Source organism: Symphalangus syndactylus, chromosome 4, assembly GCF_028878055.3.
Source record: "Symphalangus syndactylus isolate Jambi chromosome 4, NHGRI_mSymSyn1-v2.1_pri, whole genome shotgun sequence".
Classification (NCBI taxonomy): domain Eukaryota; kingdom Metazoa; phylum Chordata; class Mammalia; order Primates; family Hylobatidae; genus Symphalangus; species Symphalangus syndactylus.
In genome coordinates this window covers 55750623-55772732 of record NC_072426.2, presented here as the reverse complement: position 1 = coordinate 55772732, position 22110 = coordinate 55750623, and the positions used below count along the sequence as shown (strand labels likewise).

Here is a 22110-nt window from a genome sequence, read left to right as displayed (position 1 = left end):
ATACCAACTCTTTTCTCCTACCTAATCTTAACCCTTTAAAAGTATGTTTTCATTTCCTTTTCAAGTGTCAGAGAAACGGTGGAATGCTAAGTGCACTCGGACTAAGCAGCTAGTACAAGCCCTGTATCTGCTATGATCCAGTTGTGAGACCCAGACCAAGCTAGTGAGCTCCTTTGAGCCTCACTTTCATGTCTGTGATGTGCAGGTATAGGAAGCCAGGTATCTCCCAGATTCCTTTCAACTCTGACATCTGTAGATTTTAGATATTTCTAATTCTTTATAGAGATAGCATTCTATGAACAGACGGATACATTTGCAGGTAGTACGTAAGAAAATCTGATTCTTTAAGTATTCAAGCTAAAGTTGTTTTATTACAGAGGTGCTTAATATTTTATTCACATATAGTATTTGAAGCTCACCCCCAGATGGTTTTATAACCAAAGCTGACATAACTTTGATAAGAGGTTGGAACAGGTGGGAGAAAGCAGAGGAAAGTTTAATGTTTTTCCCTGAAGAAGGAACTACTGAGCACAAGGATGATCTCCATGCTTAGTCCTGCCTCTTCTCTGCAAATGCCCAGTTGGAGGGATGCAGTTGCTGCAGCTGGGATGAAGGTGAATCATTATTGCTGTGCATTCTAAATACCAGTGGCTTTCAATTTGCATTTCATGAGCTCAATATTTGGTTACATGTTTCTAGGGCGTTCAGAGAGAATGCCCTAGAAAAACGTGTAACCAAATCTTAAGAGAATGTGTTTAGTTTGAGCCTTGTCTGTCTTCTCTAGGTCCTGCCCTTAAACTGAACCACAGGTGCTGTGTGGTGTGAAAACTGTTCTAGAAAAGTTGTATATTCATCCAGATGTCATTAGTTCAATTTACCTAAGCTCTACCTAAAGTTGATGTTTGCATGCATGAGTTACTTTCACAGTTACGAATGTTGGTTTAGATTGATATCACATTTACATTTCAGGAGACAACTGGCCCCATAAATACCCTGGCACTTGTAGACACGTGCCTCCAGGTGAGTGTCTTATAGCTCTTCAGTAAGCAGTGTTACACAGCACATCATCATCTATACATTCTAGATCCCAGGAGACTCTAATATTGAGCTTGGGAAGGAAAACATGTAAGTATCTGGAACGTGGCAACAAGATATAATTTTCTTGGGTTCTAGACATATTAAATTTTTTTACTCAAACTCAGAAAAGGCTAGAAGGGCTTGAAAGGACAAGAATAACAAAACTTTTCAGAGATTATAAATTAAACATTGTAATAAATCAAATTTTACAAATGTTCTAAGTGATACTTTTATAACTAAGTAATTTTAGGCACCAGAAGAAAAGTCATTTCAAAGTCTGTTAGTGATATCTGAAACATCATTTGCTTTTGAACTTGTAAGGATGTAAGGATTAACTGGTAACCCATGTAAAAGTCATTTCAAAGTCTGTTAATGAAGTTAATACTGACTTAAGATACCCCATAGTTAACCCATGGTAATAGCCGTTTATGTTTGTGACTGATAAGTACGTAGATGTACTTAGAGGTTAATGTAAGGTTTTTTTAACTTTTATTTTAGATTTGTGATGGTGTGAGTTTTTAAAATCAAAGATCATGTCATAAAAATATAGGGTGTGCATTTTAAGTCTTTAATGAAATTTTTAACATTTGAATAAAGGGAAAAATAAAATCGCTTTCTTACCTTCATTGAATATGGCCTCTTTTGCTGGATAATACCCATTATCATTTTGAGTTGTTGAGAGTATGGGTTTCCCACTTCAGGCAGCAATGTCTTAAATTTAAGAAAATCAAAGTTTTAGTACAGTTTATAACATTTAGATAGAAGTAGCAATATAAGATTATCATAATGTTAAAAATATCCTTCTGAAACCATGTACTTGAACATTGGTGTAGTTCATTACCTGAAAACCAAAACTGTGGGGAAAATGCACTAAAAATTATTGGCACCCATTCCCATAATTGACAGAAGACAATTATTTCGTCTTTTGAAAAAAACTCTGGAATTTGACACATGTACATCACTGAAATGACACAGCACAGATGTAGTCAGCCCTCTGTATCCATGGGTTCTGCATCCATGGATTCAACCAACCACAGACAAAAATATCATTTGTAAAAAATGCATCTGTACTGAAAAGGCAAGGATTTTGGGTTTTTTTGTCATTATTCTGTAAACAATATAGTTTAACAAGTATTTACATAGCACTTTATATTGTATTAGGTTTTATAAGTAATCTTTTTTTTTTTTTTTTTGATAGAGAGAGGGTCTCACTATGTTGCCCAGGCTGGTCTTGAACACCTGCACTCAAGCAATCCTCCCGCTTCAGCCTCCCAAAGTGCTGGGATTATAGGTGTAAGCCACCATGCCCAGTTGGTGTTATAAGTAATCTAGAGATGATTTAAAATATATGGGGGTATATGCACAAGTTATATGCAAATACCATGCCATTTTATATCAGGGACTTCAGCATCTGTGAATTTATCTATAGAGTGTTCTGGAACCAATTCCCCATGGATACCAAGAGACAATAGCATATGTTTTATGCAAACAACTTCCTGCGAAAGTTTGATCCCTTTTCAAGATTCAAGGCTATGTTGTGAGAGAAAAGAATGTACTTTATTCCTTCAATGGATGGAATGAAAATTCCATCCAAGTACTACTGTTCCAGCATTAAAACAAACTACCAAATGTTGATTTCTCAAAGGGAATGCAGCCTCTTAGATAGCCCAGAAATCTGGTTAGTGGTCTACAGGCCAATCCAGCTGCACATGGCATCCAGGAGATATGAAGGATTTTGACTTACATTTCTTCCATTAAGACAGAGTAAAATGCTAATGTTTGCTTCTCAGCAAGAAGATGCCAAGAGCCAATGCATCATTGTGAGTTAGCCAGAGAACATGTGAGTTAGAATGTTTCACCATAAACCTCAAGTGTCAGGAAAAATTTGTGGTCAATATTTTTCACAGGAGTAAGGAAAGCAAAAAATTCATTATTTATATTCACACTCCCATCCCCTATATGCATTATGTGGCATATTATAGTAGATCTATTTATTCAACAAACAACGTAAGTATTCTTCATGTATATGTTTTAAAGTGCCAGCTGCCTCTAAAAAGAAAGTAGCTTACATTTGGTTTTTAACTTTGTTTCATTTTGTTGATGAAAGTCAAGGAAATACCGGTATACTGATATAAGCACAGACCTACCAATCTGCTGCCTTGTGGTAGAGACACTGGCTATTTCCTGCGGATGTTCAGTTCAGCAACTATGCATTCAGCATTTACTATGTCAATATATTACAAGAGGAAGCTTCCTTAACTTTTACATAAACATTCTTCAGACTCATAGTTCTTTGCCTACTGAATTTTATTTTTTTAAATTGCATTTATAATCATTTCTTAATTTCAAACATGCAGATATCAATTTCTAACTCTTCATCTTAAAACCAATTCTAACTGGAATATTGATACCCTTGAATTCTCTTAAAAATACACTTTTGACATTCCTAATGAATATGCGGCTCTCTAAACTGATCACCTGTCATGGCCTTGAATTTTAATCCTGCCTCTTTCTGCAAGATGCTATATATATTGATAAACTGTACTTCATACAATTGGGTTCAACAACTAGACTTAAGCCATCTTGCCACAACGTAAGTGAGGCTTCAGGAAACTAGCTATCTGCTGAGCTCTACTGGAATCCACTATCAGAGTCAAACAATAGCCATCGGCAGTGATGCTCACACAACAATGGTCTACAAATAAGGTTTGCTATAAATGTTGACTCTTGTACAAATTATAAGCTGGGTTTTCCTAAGATACTTTAAAATAGTCATTTGTATTAATTTAACATCAAACTCACAATTTCTTTTGTTGTTATTGCAACAGAGGGGTGTATAGTCTCTTTTTATGGAATTATTATTTGTTAACTCAGTAATCTGATTTAGTCTGTAGCCTAACACCTATGAAAGATTTCTACATTCTTCTGAGTATGCAGTGCAGCACCAGAGATGAGTACAGAGCATAAGAACTGAATTCAGTTCCCATCTCTGCCACTTTACTACCTGAAGGAACTTGTCTCCAAGCCTCAACTGATTCCTCTGTAAAATATTGAGACCATATCCATCTCACTGATTTGTTAGGACAATTAACTGAAATGGTATATTTAAGTATTTAGAGTACAGAGACTGGCACATAGTTAATGATCTGGAAGTGTTAGCATTTTCTATTAAAGTCACATATTTTAGTTGTTTGAAAGTACTCTATACAAATAACTTTATACCAGCTAATTGATATTGACCAAAACATGAAATTCTTTCGTATACAGAAATATATGCCTTATTATTTTTCTTTCTGTAATATTTGCACATAAATAAAAACATTTAATAATTGATATTTTTCATATTACCACAAAAGCAATGAAAATAATACTTACCATATCTGTGTTGATATGTGCAAAAGATGGCACATTAAATATTCCTTGGATCAGTTCTGGTGGGCTGCTTACTCCCAACCACAGGAACATGTGTAGGCCATTAGCCAGTAAGAATATTCCTTCTTCTGAAAGACGGGACTCAGAGCAACGAACAGCAGCAGGTAACACTGTACTCTTGACATCTAACGTGTGCTGGGCAGGCACAGACAAGAGAGTTAGAAACTCCTTTCTTCCCCTTCCTTTCCCTCCTTCCTCTTTTCCTTTCCTTTTTTCCTCCCTCCCCTCCCTCAATGCATATTTAGTGTGTACCTATTATGTGCCAGACTTTATTCCGGTCATTAGAAAACAATCCCTACCTTGTGCAGCAAATGGTTTTGTGCAGGGAGGAAGAGACAACACATAAAATAAGTAAAATATACAGAATATAGATGGTGTTAAGAGTTATGAGGAAAAGATGCACAAAAGTGGGATAGGGTGTGTCGCTGGTAAAGGTGGGGACAAATTTTAACTAGGGTAGTCCAGGGAGCCCGCAAACTTTTAAGAAGGTTACCTGAGGAGGTAAGAGAAGGTGCCATGGGAGCAACTGGAGAAGACCATTTCAGACGGAAGGAAAAGCTAGTGCACAGGTCCTAAAGCAAGGGCCCAAATGGAGTGTTTGGGGATCAGCACGAAGCCCAGTGTGGCTGAAGTGGGATGGGGAAAAGGAGAGTAACAGAAGATTTCTAGAAGGGAGGGGAGGGTGGGGCACACAGCACTGGGCCAGGGTGGTAGGAACTTTGGCTTTTACTGAGATGGGAAATCCTGGAGTGTTTTGAGCAAAGGAGTAATATGGGCTGACAATTTTTTTTTTTTTTTTTTTTTTTTGAGACGGAGTCTTGCTCTTTCGCCCAGGCTGGAGGCACCATCTCAGCTCACTGCAACCTCCACCTCCCTGGTTCAAGCAATTCCCCTGCCTCAGCCCCCCACGAGTAGCTGGGATTACAGGCACATACCACCACGCCTGGCTAATTTTTTTGTATTTTTTTAGTAGAGATGGGGTTTCACCATGTTGGCCAGACTGGTCTCAAACTCCTGACCTTAGGAAATCGGCCCGCCTTGGCCTCCCAAAGTGCTGGGATTACAGACGTGAGCCACTGCACCTGGCCAGAGCTGACAATTATTTTAACAGGATGCCCTAACTTCTGTGCTGAAAACAGACTGAAGGAGACGCAGAACTCCTCAGATTCCCTCCCCTCACCATAGTGAGCACATACGCACAGAAGCAAGATGTGCGCACATAAGCATATGTACGTATGTGCGCACATAAGCGTATGTACGTATGTGTGCACGTAAGCACATACGCACATAACAAGATGCACATAAGCAACTTGCAGAAAGAGTCCGTGCTCGAAATCCCACACCATATATTTTGAAGGCATTTGTGACTTTAACTTTCCTCTTAAGAACAACATATTTCAGATATAACATATGGGAAAGCACAAAATATGATTCCCTTCCAGCCTCCTCTGGGGAATGCACCACCCCAGCATGCTTACTATGGGCAGAAGTTGTGGGTAGAAGAAAAGCTGAGAGTCAGCCACACCCATGGTCATGACCAGCTGTCTCTGGTATGCTCGTTCATCAGTTGAGATCTCTGGTCTGCTGAGTAGCACACAGTTTTTCAACAAGCAATTCATGTACACTGGCAATACTTTCATGGAATCTGGTAGAATAAGCTGAAAAAGACAACTTTTTGTTTCATACGCTTGATCTTTACTGAGAACAATCCCCTGAGCTTCATCTGTAAGACTGAAACATCATTTGCTTTTGAACTTGTAAGGATGTAAGGATTAACTGGTAACCCATGTAAAGCACCTAGAGCACACAGTAACTGGCACAGAGTAGGCATTCAAAGAGCAGCGTTGTTTTTATTTTATCTAGTGCTACAGCAGCCTGGTGTAGCTGTTAGCAGCACTACCCACTCACTGCTTAGGATGCAATCCCAGCGCTATCTTTTAGCAGGTGTGTGACCCTGGGCAAATTACTTACCCTGTCTTTTTCTCAGTGTTTTTTTTTTTTTTTTAGCTGAATATGGAATAATAGTCTATCTACTTCATGATAATTGGGTTATGATAATTAAATGATTTGTAAAGCACAACAGTGCCTAGCACACAGGATATACCATATATATGTATGTTTAGATATATACATATGTTTAATAAAATTTTTTAAAAAGTGATTTCATAACCTATATTTCCACTTCAAGAATAGCATTTCTAAGTGCCCACAGGATATCTCTTCCGTTATGCTTTTCATGCATCTTAAACTCATCAAACAAATATTAAATGCCATTGTGTCATAGGTTCTGTGCAAAGTGTCAAGGATATAAAAAGGAATAAGGCATAGTCCATGTCATAAGATGCTTGAAGTTTGCTGGGGATAGACATATAAATACATAAAACATAATAAAGAGATTGCAGTACTATAGATTAAAAAAGGAAATGCTTCATGCATTTAGATGTGTCACTACTGAATTGTAACCTGCAAAATCAAACTGCTACAATTCCAAAAACATGTTCTTCCTCCCATGTTTCCTATTCAGTGTAGAACTTCCAGATGAACCCTAATTCATTTATTTCATTACCTTCAATTAATAAATCCTTTTAATTCTACCTTCATAATCTACCTGTACCTTCTCTCCATCCTCACCTTGGCTCACAGGACCTCACTCTAACTGCCCCAAAGTACATGCCCTTGTGAGATACTACAACCTAACACAATGCAGCAATTCTAGGAACACAACCTGATGATTTAAGAAATTATAATGTCCTATATTGTTTAACTTTCTCCTAAATCAATATTGTAAGAATAGCGGGCCAGGTGCGCTGGCTCACGCCTGTAATCCCAGCACTTTGGGAGGCCGAGGCGGGTGGATCATGAGGTCAGGAGATCGAGACCATCCTGGCTAACACGGTGAAACCCTGTCTCTACTAAAAGTACAAAAAATTAGCCGGGCGCGGTGGCGGGCACCTGTAGTTCCAGCTACTTGGGAGGCTGAGGCAGGAGAATGGCTTGAACCCGGTAGGCAGAGGTTGCAGTGAGCCAAGATCACGCCACTGCACTCCAGCCTGGGCAACAACAACAAAGCTCCATCTCAAAAAAATTAAAAAAAAAAAAAAAAAAAAAGGCTGGGCGCAGTGGCTCATGCCTGTAATCCCAGCACTTTGGGAGGCCGAGGTGGGCGGATCACCTGAGGTTGGGAGTTCGAGACCAGCCTGACTAACATGGAGAAACCTCATCTCTACTAAAAATACAAAATTAGCCAGGCATGGTGGTACATGCCTGTAATCCCAGCTTCTCGGGGGGCTGAGGCAGGAGAATCGCTTGAACCCGGGAGGCGGAGGTTGTGGTGAGCCGAGGTCGTGCCATTGCACTCCAGCCTGGGCAACAAGAGCAAAACTCCGTCTCAAAAAAAAAAAAAAGAATAGCTAATCATCAAGTTTGACTGATCTGAATGTCGCTTCCTTCCACTTAATAGCACAAGTCAGTGAACAAGGACATATCCAAAAGAAAAATTATACATACGAGATAATAACTTGCAAACAGATAAATGAAATATCTGATCTATAAATTAATGGTTTCTTTTTAGCTTTCTCTCTTTTTTATTATTTTTATTTTTTGAGATGGAGTCTCACTCTCTTGCCCAGGCTGGAGTGCAGCAGCACAATCTCCGCTCACTGCAACCTCGCCTCCTGGGTTCAAGTGATTCTCCTCCCTCAGCCTCCTGAGTACCTGGGATTACAGGCATGTACCACCACACCCGGCTAACTTTTGTTTTTTTAGTAGAGATGGGGTTTCGCCATGTTGGCCAGGCTGGTCTCAAACTCCTGACCTCAAGCAGTCCGCCCACCTCAGCCTCTCAAACTGCTGGGATTGCAGGCGTGAGCCACCATGCCTGGCTTAGCTTTCTATCTTGATGATGAAAATGGATATACAGTTATCAGAATCCACACTGAAAAGAAAATGTCCCTGAGGGTCTGTTAGAATTTATTCTGCATCTTAAATTTATATCGCAAGTCTCTTCTCATGATGTACTAAGTAAGGAATTTGCGGGACTGAACTTTCTAACTGGCTCAGGCAAACATATTTCAGAATGATTCTACTTTGCAGTTTGTTTCCCCTGTCGACTTCTAATCTCCTTTCAAAGAACCAAGGACAGTTAAATGTATGTTTATTCATAAGAGTAGAACACTCTCTTCTAATTTTTTCTCTAGCATAATATATCTTCATTTAACAACATTTGGTACTGGATTACTTTCTCAGCCAAGGAAAACTATGATAAAAAGATATAGGAACCAGATAGATCATGGTCATATTCCAGAGCCATGTGGCCCCGATGCTATTTCTGGTCTAGTTACTAGTTAGGCATTTTACATGTTATCAAGATCAAGGATCAAGAATGTTCTTAGATTCCTGTATAAAGCATGTCCATTTGGTTTTAAAATATCAGATTGAAATTTCACTGGTTGCTTCTAATTAATGAGGTCATATTAAGAGTTCAGAAATCTGTGATCCTAAATACCACAAAGGGTGAGGTTGGCCCACAATGACACTACTGGGACTAAAAAGTCTAATCAGAGGAGGTTGGATTATAGGAGACAGAGGGAGGAAAAACAGGTGGTAAATGAGAAGGAAAATCTAATCATGAAAACAACAAAAAAAATGGAGTTAAAGAATGAAAGAAAACAAGAAGACAGTCTTATTCAATGTTTTTGAGTTGAGGAAGAAAATGTGGCCACAGATTACCACTATAAAATCTCCCCACCCCACTGACCCCCTCCATAAATAACTAAATTATTCTTTGGGAGTAAAGTATGAGAGTGACGTGGGAGCAGTAATTCATGTAAGTCGAGCTTGCTTGAATTTGGAAAATTCATTCCTTCTTTAGGTTTTAAAGTGACAGAAGTGGTAATGAGATTTTTTGTTTGTTTTTGTGTTTTTTTTTTAAAAAGCTTATTTTGCAGTTAAGGTCATTTGACTTGCCTTTTGAAATGAATGCACTCCCATATGATATTAATATATTTAAGCTCAGAACAGTGAGCTATTAGATTTAATTATTGCTTATGTAAGGCTTATACGCCTTAAAGTTTGCTTTTTTTTAAAAAAAAAAAGATACAGGGTCTCACTTTGTCGTCCAGGCTAGAATATGGTGGCACAATCATAGCTCGCTGCATCCTCAAGCTCCTGCTCTTGCCTCGGCCTCCTGAGTGGCTGGGATTATAGGCATGTACCACTACACCTGGCTAAGTTTTTATTTTTAGTAGAGGTAGAGGTTTCGATATGTTGCCCAGGCTGGCCTTCAACTGCTGGCCTCAAACAATCCTCCTGTCTTGGCCTTCCAAAGTGCTAGGATTACAGGTGTGAGCCACTGCACTCAGCCTAATTTATCTTGTTTCTAGTTTATAGTTATATGTCTTTTTTTTTTTTTTGGCCCAGGCTGGAGTGGAGTGGCATGATCTCGGCTCACTGCAACGTCCGCCTCCTGGGTTCAAGCTATTCTCCTGCCTCAGCCTCCTAACTGGGATTAGAGGTCCATGCCACGCCCAGCTGTTTTTGTATTTTTGGTAGATGCGGGGTTTCACCATGCTGCCCAGGCTGGTCTTGAACTCCTGACCTCAAGTGATCCACCTGCCTTGGCCTCTCAAAGGGCTGGGATTACAGGCATGAGCCACCATGCCCAGCCATATGTCTTAACCCAGCATCTATCATATGATCCTCAGAATGACAGCTTCCTTAGATTTTGTACCCTAATTGCCTTCTCTTGCTGCAGCCTAGTTTTGGCTCCAGCAATTCAGTAAAAGTAGTTCTACTGAGGTCCAGTATCATATAATCCAAATAGCTCCTTGATGGTCTTGCTTGGGTCAGGGAAACTTTGGGCTCTATGGTAAAATAGTGGAATTCCTTTAGGAATCTCTCCATCTTCATAGATATTATTTTTCACAAGTGAACTGTAGGAAAGTACCAAGTTTACAGTTAGATTTTCTGAAGAGAACATTAAGTCCAACTATTCTATGTTTTCAGACAATACTGTTTTAGAATCTCCACATTTTCTAGACTCCATGATGGTTAATCATGAGGTACTTAAGTTACATTATTTTTTAAAAACATATCATTGGTTGAAAGGCACACTTGAAAAGTGCTAATGGAAAAACCTCATTATAAGAACAGGAATAATCTCTTATCAACTTATTCAGAGAAAATTTATAATCATAATGTTTTAACTCCAGAAATAATTTAATTGTGCAAACAGGTTATCCAGTGGTAGAGACAATGCTTTAAACTTTTAAACCAGAATAAAATGACAGGTTTTATTTTCTTCCATAAATAGGCAATAAGTTTGTTTTTAACTTAAGGTCTCTGAATCCAGTTGTTTCAAAGTTAACAAATGAATGTCCAGAGAGGACACTAACTGTATCTGTACTGCTTCAACTAATGCTCCTGAAGTGTGAGATACTCCAGAAACAGAATAATGTTTCCATAGCTCTAAGACAAATACTGAAATGAGGTAAATGTTTAAAGTGCTCATGATTGGACTACATTCTGGCTAGATTCCAGGTGTACCTGGTGGGCTTTGTGTAACTTGAACAAGCATGCTATGAAATAGTACTGATATTTGAGTTGACTAAAATGGCAAATCTTCTGAATAATAAAGAAGACTGAATACTCATATAGATTCAGGAATTGCTTATATGATTATCAACACAGGAGATAAAAGAATGGATGACTAATTTAATCACTTTGGACGGCATGGAAAGGAACTTTTATGAAAAATCCATCTAGTAAATGTGTTTGTTTTGTTTTCTTTCTTTGCCCAGATTAAGAATTTGGACCCAAAATTTATCTGCATTATCTTTCCTGCTGGGGATTTACTTTTAGGTGGGGCTTCAGATGTCCTCTCAGCACTCACTTTTGACAATGAACGAACTGGAAAGTTTTCCCATCTATTGCTATTTTAGTTGAAATTCTATATTCACATATTTGATATATAGCTATAAAAAATGCCATCTAACTTTTATTGACATAGAGAAGAATGTGAACAAGAGAGCAAATGCAAAAATAAATGCGGACTTGAGGTTCTGCTTTTCCTTTTATAGGAGAGAGATTAAATGAGGTTTATTTAAAGAATCTTCTAAAATTTCAGATTACTAGATGATGGAGAGAGTCAATTCTTTGAAAACTCTTCACACCTATTAATAACTTTTAAATGTAAAGAATTCCTGTATTTATATTTATAAATTATATTTGTTTATAAAATGTTATTACTGCCATCAGCTCATGTCAACTGTGTTAATATGCCTAAAATGTTTTTAAGCATACACATTTCATAACAAAATACCCATCTCTGGATACAAAAGAGAATCCTGTTTATATTAGGACACTTCTTACATATAACATTCTTTTGTTTATACATACCGTAGTGACTGTCAACTGAATATGCACATCCATTTTTTTTTGGTTCAAATTTTTAGATGTTAGCTATAAAAAAACAAAAAAAAAACACAGCCCCCCAAATTGCATCCTTCTTCTCATCTACATTGTTTACTATAATAGGATCTAAGTGCCTGCAATATCATAAGCCTTCTATAGCTATGTGCTGAAGAAATGAGTAGTCGTTTGTAACACTTTAACATCTATGTACAATAGGTAGCTCACCTGGCTTGCTGCAGAAGGACTTGCACAATTCTTCCGGTAACATGCCAACATATGGGCAGTCTGATTAACTAGAATTTCCCGGATGACCTTCAAAGGCTGGTGGAGAACTGCTTTAAAAGCTATGTGCACAAAACAATGAAAAGGACATGAGTTTTAACTCAGACACTGATCTCTTCAAATAATCAAATAAAAAAGAACAAGTTGCTATTATCTTCAGACCACCCAGCAAGAATAATAGCATTTAAATCTGTTCAAGTCATTTGCTAATGGTCTCCTCTTGACTAAATATGAAGATCTAACTAATGGAGAACATTGGCCTACCTACAGCAAAAGGTTATATTGGCCAGATTTACCTTCAGAATATTAGAATTGTACACACAGAAAAAAAGACAGGCCAATTTGTCATTTTTTGATGTCCTGAATTCTTACGGGCTGGATTGCTACCTTTTCCAAACCTTAGTGTAGAATTTCTCAAGGAAAGCCAAAGAAAATTCCACCTTGGGCCTATTCTATTTCATAGTTATCATGGTATGGATAAGCAAGTTTAGTCTTACATTAGAGATGGTCTCCGTCCATTAACCCAATGTGTCAGAGGGCATGATCACCTACCATAATAAGGGTCTAAGCATCATATTCCTAAATTTCAACTCAGACTGCCACCCCAGAAGTTAACTTTAAGTAAGCCTGTATAGCCAGGCCCTGAACTGAGTTATCTCACTTATTAATTTAGAGTTAGGAATGCTGACCATTCTCTCTCAGCCTTTGCTTTTATTAGTTCTGAATTTACCCACCAAAAGGTTGCAAAACTACAGTGCTTTTTAGCTACTGACATATCTTGACTGAATTACTAAGCAAGATTTACTGAACCTCAGGATTGGCAAAGTGTTACCTGACTTGGCAAAGAAGTTGATAAGAGCATCTGTCTCACAGCTCTTATAAAGATCAGCTAGCTGGGAGCTGCAGTTTAAGCCAAGATTGTGAATCCGAAGTCTTCTTTGACCACTGATTGTTGTGTAAAGCACAGCACACTGTAGAAGCAACATTGAGGTCACATGTTTTTCTGATTAACATATCCACCCAAGCTAACTTGATCTTACTTGCATTTACAAAACACTGTGTACAGATAGATAAAAGACCTCTAACTATTTTCCACAGTTTTTTTTCTATTATTGTTAAAGAATGAACAAGAGGAAGTATGGGAGAATAATGACCCATTCATTTGCTGGGTTTCAATGTAGCACTTCACTGGTTTAAATTGTTGAGTGATTCACATGTAAGTATCTATTCACATTTCTACAACTAGTCTGCATTTTTCATAGCTCATGTTTTATTACCAGGGATCCAGGTCCAGAAACAATACCTTCACGTGCTCAGAGCCCTACTCAAGGCTCACTTTCTTAAAAACATACAACTAGCTTTCACAATGGACTTAGGTCTTATGCTGATGATATACATTTGAAGAATGCATAGATAGAAGCACTTCCCCAAATATATGTGATTAAAAAATAAACTTTAATTAAAAGTTCTTCCTTAACCTAATGCCAGCCTCTCTTCATCCTTTAAAGATGATGCTAATGTTTGGAAACTATGACCATGTATATCTAGTGGTCACAGTTTTTCTTGTTTTAATTCAAAGTCTCCATGGCTTCTAGTTAGTTTCACTTTAAACAAAGCCAAATCCTATGCCACTTGCTTAACACGGTATTATGGGCTGAACTGTGGCTCCTCAAATGTCCTAACCCCCTAGTACTTAAGTATTTGGAGATGAGGTCTTTAAAGAGGTAAATTAATTAAAATGAGTTCATTAGCATGCACCCTAATTCATTATGACTCGTGTCCTTATAAGAGGAAAAACTTTGGATATAGACATGTAACAGAGGGAAGATGATGTGAAGACACAGGGAGAAGAAAACCATCTACAAACCAAGGACAGGGGCCTGGAACAGATCTTTCCCTCTAGGCCCTCAGAAACCTTGATCTTGGAATTCCAGCCTCCAGAACTGTGAGAAAATAAATCTCTGTTGTTTAAGCTGCTCATTCTGTAGTGTTTGTTATAGCAGCCCTGGCAAATTAATATACATATGGTAGATGTGAATAGGTGTTGAAGCCTAACAGAAGTGAATACCATTGGAAGTCAGTTTGCTGATGCCTGTTTTACTTACCACAAGTTTGCTGGACTTGCATGCAATGACACATAATTGTCACTTCATATAAGTAGCAAATATGAATGAGTATGGAGAAACCTCCCAACTGAGTGCTCTAATCTACTGACTTTTGACTTTGAAGAAAGAGAGTTGAATTTTTTTATGAAGAGACTAACACATTTGATGGTATTTCAGTCTCCCCACTGATCACTGTCGGCAACAAACTAAAATAATGAAAGGTGGGAATAAACTTTCAATCACCTGGATTAAGGCTCCACTGTCCTCACTGAGTTTGTCATCGTGCTTGAACTCCACGGTCACTGCCTTGTCACAATCGATGGCAGCCATTTCTACATCAGTGGTGTTGTTCATCAAGATTCCACCAAAGAAATCAGTGGCTCTGAAACCTAAAGATAAGGGAAAAAGGAAAATTTTGCTTCTCTTTATTTTACTGTTATTTTCTTTGTTGGCTTGTTATTAATTTGAAAAAGAAACAATTATTCAAGAGAGACCCGAAGAATTGTATAAATAATAATTACCTGTGCTGGTACGAACCCTCATAATAGCATCAAAGCCTATTTTCTTTTCAATATCATTTCTGAGGTCGTTCAAAAATTGTTGTCTATCCAAGTGCATCTAAAAAATAAAGTCTGATCAATGTCCACCAGATGGCAGTAAAATACTTAAAATAACGTTCTCATTTTAATCCTGAGTTAAAATAATTATTTTTAAAATCCCGATTTTCATTTTAACACTTGGATGAGAAAATCGGTTATTAATTGCAATGGGAAAATTAAGAGAGCATAAGTGATCCACTCAGTGGCTTAGGGTTAGAGACAAGGTTAAGACCCAATGTATAATACCCGTTTAATGAGGCTAGGGAAAGGCCTTGCAATTGGGGCTTTTTAAAAGTCTGACCACATTCAGAGCTTTGTGAAGCTATATCAGAGAAAGTAGAAACCCCCTCTCCTAGCCCTGTTAACTACTCTATGATCACCGTATTTCTGAAAACTGTCCACATTCCACAACTAAGCAACATTTATATAATACGCACATGTGCACAATACTGAGCTCAGAGGTCACCCAAGAGAGTAAACAAACTAGCTGAGCTTCTAAAGCTTCTCATCTGTCAGTGAAACTCTTTAGGAAATTCTCACTACTACTTGACACGTAGGACAGACACTGACACATGCATCTCATCCCTTCCCCCCAGTCCCAAACACAAAGGGAATGAAGGAGGAAAGGAAAGAGGGAGATCATAGACACAATCTTTACAATAATCCCTTTAGTTGCTTACATACAACTGGGTGGTACCTGCACAGTTCTTGACCATCATTTTTATCTTATAATGTTATTGAATGGAAAAGACTATTAAAATTTGTATTGTTGAAGATGAGAAAGAAATGCTACAGCAGGATTCAGTTTTGCAACAACTGGAGTAAACACAAACAACTGAATAGCAGCATAGGCAACATTAACACTCTTTTATTATAAAATATTGTACTGCCTATTTACATCTTATTGGCTTTTCCTCTGCTGCATCGTAACATTTCATTTTTAGTGACACTGAAAGAATCAGTAATAATTATGGATACATTGAGGTACAAGTAAATATCCTTTATTATATCAGAAACGACATGGGGTTGGCACATAACTCAAAAACTTAAAGAAATAGAAAAAAAAAGTAATAAGCCTGGATGATTACACCGCAGAGCACCCCCTGCCTACACATTACTTGGTAGGCTGCTCTTTGAAGCCAACTCACTACCATGTAGATGATCACACCAGTACATAGCAAAGGACCTAGCAAGAACCCCCGTACAATTCACATATGCCAGGAATGGAAGATGATAAAGTCCTTTTTGGAAAAGTGAGGGGGAAAAGCTTCTGATGAAATTTATCCCCCTAGCTGGAAAAGGAGCTAAAATTGATTAGCACGGTAGGCTTCATGTACCTCAATACCCAGAATGTGGGTAGAATGAGTAAGGGTTAGAATTCTGTATGATTATTAAGAGTTTATTTTCTAGAGTGTACCTGAAGAAACATACTTTTATCCAGAAGTCTTAGAAAGAGTTGTTAAAGCTTTTTCAATTTTATTTCATTTACAATCTTTGGTCTTATCAAGTCCCTTAGTTTATAATATAAATATGTAACTAGTCTCTATTCATAATTTTATTGATGATTAATAAAAATAGATGATGACTAACATTTATCATTTATGTTGGAGAATACACCTTCCCGGTCCATGCCTCCATGCCTGCCCAGGCACACACATTAGAGGCACACCCTTGACCCCTTCTCCTTAGGTGAGGGGGAGTGACTCATCTGATTAAGTTTGGGAAAAGGAACTGGGTGGGCACAGCTCAGCCTCTTCTGGGTCCTCTTCATAGGAAGGCAGCTTGCCTGCAGGAGGCACATATTTTCTGTCCCTCAATACAGTGTTTTTTCAAGGCACAGGGGTCCGCAGGAGAAACTCAAATTGCGCCCACTCTGTGCCGGGGTGTATAAGTTTGTCAAATTGAGGGGTGAATCAGCAAGCCCACTTGCCTGCAGACTCAGGTCCATTATAGTGCTGACATTTTGATTGTCTCTTGAATATCTCTCTCAATCAGGCTTGGAAAAGAGAAGTGTAATGAATTGACGCCTAAAATCCCAATAATTTAAAACAAATATGCAGTCACTTTTAAAAATATTATCTTAAGTATATTTTACATAAAATATATTTTTCCCCATTATGAAAGCTCACATTGATATTTAACTCTGAGGATGAATGAGCTCATTCTATCACCAAACACTTAGGAAGTATGGAATTGCTGAACCATAAATATATATGGTTCCTATATATATACACACACACACATACACACACACAGTCGTCTCTCGTTATCTGTGAGAGATTTGTTCCAGAACCTCCCACAGATACCAAAATCCACCAGATGCTCAAGTTCCTGACATAAAATGGCATATTTGCATATAACCTACACACATTTTACATATCCCTTAAATCACCTCTAGGTTACTTATTTTTAAATTTTTTGTAGAGACAGGGTCTTGCTATGTAGCCCAGGCTGATTTTGAACTCCCGCCCTCATGTGATCTTCCCACCTCAACCTCTCAAAGCACTGGGATTACAGGCATTGGGCCACTGTGCCCAGCCTACATTACTTGTAATACCCAATACAATGTGAATGTTATGTAAATAATTGTTATACTATAGGGGATAATGACAAGAAAAAAGTCTGTACATATTCAGTATAATGCAATGTTTGGTTCTGACTATTTTTGATCTGAGGTTGGTTGAAGCCAAGATGCAGAACTCTCCTGATAAAAAGGACCAACAGTATAATTTGTTTTCCATCTGCTCTTGAATTTATATGTGTCATCTACCCACCAGGGAACACAGCTTTTTAAACCTATAATCTAAACAACAAAATTAAAATGGGAGTAGAAGACCGAGGTGAACAAATTGCTGGCATTTACCTGGAAATTGTTGTATTTGTAAAGGGTTCCTCCAGTGAGCTGAGGAACCAGCCCCAGCGAGGCCACGTCCACATACTGACTAGGAAAGAGGAAGAGTGTCACAGAGCAGCCGTGAGCCACGCAGTCCTTGGCCAATGAGTCATAGACATTTGTTTGGGGCTGGAAAAGTATCTGGAAAAAAGATGCAAAAAAAGAAAAAATAAAAATTACAAAATGTTTTTGGTTTAAATTTTAAATTTCTATTGAATTCTTATTGAATTTTCAAAATGGAAAAATAGACATTTTCCCGTTAAGTGAACTGGGCTGAAGAAACACACTGTGGTCATCATCAGTGCAGTGGCCACCTGCTGAGCACCCAGTCTGTGCCAGGTCTGTGCTGTGTGAAATAATTGTGTGTTCAATTTTATTTGATACTCCATCAATCCTAATGGAGCTGATACTGCAGCCCTTACTTTACAGACTTAGATGAGGCAACTTGTGTGTTGCCGTGTAACCACTAGTTGGGTCCCTATATCCATAGCCTTATCCTTCCCACAGACATTCCCCTCACTGCTACACTGTCAGAGGTTTTAGGTGAAGGCATATTTTGAGAACCCCACACCTGTGCTTCATGCCTCAGGCCTCTGCCTCCAAGGGAAGATGGTAGTCTACATTCTCCCTCTACCCTTTATCTTCAATCTGCTGTTTTCCCCACTTCCTCCATTTCTATAATAGTCTTATCATTCAGTCTCTCTTGTGCTGATTATCCATGAAAAAGTTTGGGACCCTTTATTTTTTTAGATGGAGTCTCGCTCTGTTACCCAGGCTGGAAGTGCAGTGGAACGATCTTGGCTCACTGCAACCTCCACTTCCCGGGTTCAAGGGATTCCCCTGCCTCTGCCTCCCGAGTAGGTGGGATTATAGGCACTCGCCACCACTCCTGGCTAATTTTTGTATTTTTAGTAGAGACGGGGTTTCACCATATTGGCCAGGATGGTCTCGAACTCCTGACCTCGTAATCCACCTACCTTGGCCTCCCAAAGTGCTGGGATTACAGGCATGAGCGACCGCGCCCAGCCTGGGGCCTTATTTTAATTTACATATTTCAGACATTGGTTTTTCTAGGAATATAAAATATTTTAAGTTGTCTGTAATCCAAAATATTCCTGTAATATGCAATGCCCTGGACTTAATTTATGAGATTTAGTTTCTCCCCTTTTTTCTTACATGAAGAACCCACTGCCTCTTTAACTCCTCTTAATAATTGACATATGGATACTCAAAGAGCTACAAAGTACCTTCTCTTTGTCTGTGTTAACCAGTTTTTTGTCATCTCTGTTTTTGAGCTTCCCTGGTGCTTCAGCAGTTGGCAAGGAAGAATGGAAGATGAACAGCTTCCCAGGACAGTCTGCCGCCTAAAAAAAAACCCAAAAACCCACAGAAAATGCCTTGAGTAGGAACATTTTAAGAGAATCAGAAAATAAAATATAAGTTCTTTCTATGAGCTAAGCACTATATTCATTTAATTTAATCCTCATAATAACCTTTGTGTCCTTGGGCAGGTACTATTCTATTTTACAGATTAGAAAACTGAGGCTGAGAGAGGACAAGCCAAAAGTCATAAAATTTGTAAATGAAAGAGAGCCAACATTTAAAGATAGGTCTGTGTATTGTGACGCTTTAAAAAAACTATTAGAATGATGTGTTACGATGAAATACTTTCTTATTTAGCCTACAGTATAGTCTTTCACAACCAGGTAAATCCTATAATGTAAAGTAGATGGTAGAATTCCCAGGATGATGATGCAAGAGCAGCTCTTATTTCAAATCTTCAGTAAACATGGATTAAAGCTACAGTGGTATTTTGAGGAAGAATGCATAAGAATGTAGTGGTGGTGTGGCAACAGTAGACAACAGGAACCAGCTATGAGGCATGATGCCAAAAGGAAAAGTGTGGGATCAAGATTATGTATCTGTAGTCTCTGGGAAGCAACAAAAAGAAGAGTCAAAGCTCCATGACAGTCAAGTCAGCATTAAGAATCAAGATTTAAAATTTTATTTAAGGAGCTAAGAAGTAACCTACTAAGCAAAATTTCCTGGAATTAAGTATGATTCAATATATTGTCCTTCCAACCCTTGCCTTTTTCCAAGCCATATGCACACTGCTCCAGAGCACTGCCTCTGAAGTGAAGACAATAGCTCTGATCAGGTATGTGGCTTTTATCCTTACAAATCCTGAAGAGCTGAGCACAGTAGCTCACGCCTGTAATCCCAGCACCTTGGGAGGCCAATGCAGGAGGACTGCTTGAACCCAGGAGTTTGAGACCAGCCCAGGCAACATGGTGAGACTCTTGTCTTTACAAAAATAAAAAGATTAGCTGAGCATGGTGGTGCATGCTTATAGTCTCAGCTACTCAGGAGGCTGAGGTGAGAGGATTGCTTAAACCTAGCAGTTTGAGGCTGCAGTGAGCTATGATCATGCCACTGCACTCCAGCCTAGGTGACAGCAAGATCCTGTCTCAAACAAAGGAAGGAAAGGAGGAAAGAAGGAAGGAAGGAAGGAAGGAAGGAAGGAAGGAAGGAAGGAAGGAGGGAGGGAGGGGGGAGGGGAGGGGAGGGAGCGAGGGAGGGAAGATATCCTGAAGCCTTTCTAGTACAGGATAACGTCCACAGTCCTTTATCTGGGTGGGAGCAGGAAGGGTGAGAAACAGTGAGATGAGCTGCCACCAACATTTATTGCATGCAGCTCTGTGCCAGGCTCTTTACATGTATTTTCTTTAACACAACCTTGTTCAGCAGGTACTATTGTTTGCATTTTAAGAATAGGAAAACTGAGACTCATCCAATTTGCCCCAGGTCACACAAACAGTAAATGATAGCTTTAAAGGCCCTTTGAAGTTGAGTCTGAATCTATCTTTCCAGTCTTATTTCCAACATGTCCTTACCCCTGACATCTGCTTGCACTGGAAGTTTTAGCCACACAAGCTTCTTGCTTTCCTGGGATACACCACATGTTTTACACACCTCCATATCTGTGCACATTCTGTTCCCTTGGCCTGGAATCCATTTCTCCAGCTCTCTGCCTGCAGCTGTTATTTGCAAAGGCACAGTATGCCTGGCTCAGTTGCAAGATGTGCAGTAAATGCTACTAATAATAAGGTACTTAGGTTTGTGAATAGCTCTCTTAAAAACAAAGAGAGAGAATTCAAGGTCAGTCCTGTCCCAATGTCTCTCTCAGTGAGTGACATTCTAAGCTCTGTGGAGTGGGTCAGAGAGGTGAAGACACAGCTGACACACTGAGAAGGGGTGTAACCTGGGGCCTGCTGTCTTGTCTCTGCTATGGCCAGTAGTGAGAAAAAATTTGTGTGCTGTGATCTTATTGTTGCATATGTCTTCCACCGAAAATTACTGATAGATGTAGCATTAATAAGAACACAAGGATAAATGAAGAAGCACATGTACCAATCTACAGGTATATGTACACTGCATAGGAGAAAGAGACTAGCAAGGTTTTGGCCAGTAAAGACACATGAGCTCCAATGACCAAATCAGAGTAAAATTCACAATAATATTGATTATAAAATGTTAAGCATGTTGAAAACTCTGAAATTCTATGACTGTGAATTTATCATTTCTGTAGCTTTTTTTTTTTTTTGAGATGAAGTCTCGCTCTTGTTGCCCCAGGATGGAGTGCAATGGTGCGATCTCGGCTCACCACAGCCTCTGCCTCCTGGGTTCAAGCGATTCTTCTGCCTCAGCCTCCCAAGTAACTGGGATTACAGACATGCGCCACCACGCCCGGCTAATTTTGTATTTTTAGTAGAGATGGGGCTTCTCCATGTTGGTCAGGCTGGTCTCGAACTCCCAACCTCAGGTGATCCACCCACCTTGGCCTCCCAAAGTGCTAGGATTACAGGTGTAAGCCACCACGCCCAAGCCTGTAGCTTTTATTATTATAAAAATACTTAAAAAAAAAATTCAAATATCAAAGAGGGTATAAAGCTTTAAAAAAAAGTCTACCTTCTCCTCAACTTTTCTTGCCTGGCCTACCCAATTCCCCTAAGGCATTCACTGTCAAAAATTCTATTCATTTAGATATTCTCTACTCATATTAATATTGCCATTTTATACTATAGCAGTAAAGAACATGGGTCCCACCTGCCATGATCAGAATCAGCCATTTTATTATCCGAATGACATTGGACAAATTATTTAACTTCTCTAATTCTCAGTTATCCCATGACATAGGCAATACATTAAACTACACAAAATATTGTTGGGAGAATTCCATCATCCAGTACACAGTATTAATCATAATTAAACATACTTGTCTTGTTAACATTACCTATAGTAGGCCGGGCGT

At 38.8% G+C, this 22110-nt stretch overlaps 1 protein-coding gene across 7 annotated transcripts in view; it reads right to left on the bottom strand.

The window, feature by feature from the left end:
- The window catches only part of SEC24D (SEC24 homolog D, COPII coat complex component), a 115634-nt gene that overhangs the window by 4059 nt on the left and 89465 nt on the right, over positions 1–22110 (bottom strand). For 5 of the 7 annotated variants that reach the window (XM_055274720.2, XM_055274723.2, XM_055274719.2 and 2 more), the window contains exons 14-22: positions 19046–19162; positions 17769–17939; positions 14828–14924; positions 14550–14695; positions 13034–13172; positions 12145–12263; positions 5988–6167; positions 4453–4644; positions 1699–1788 (exon numbers count right to left, since the gene is read on the bottom strand). In XM_055274720.2, coding sequence (XP_055130695.1) covers positions 1699–1788; positions 4453–4644; positions 5988–6167; positions 12145–12263; positions 13034–13172; positions 14550–14695; positions 14828–14924; positions 17769–17939; positions 19046–19162 — 1251 coding nt within the window. Of the gene's footprint in view, positions 1–1698; positions 1789–4452; positions 4645–5987; positions 6168–9510; positions 10440–12144; positions 12264–13033; positions 13173–14549; positions 14696–14827; positions 14925–17768; positions 17940–19045; positions 19163–22110 lie in introns of those variants that run through there. The other 2 variants (XM_063637953.1, XM_055274726.2) reach the window with 1 other exon arrangement.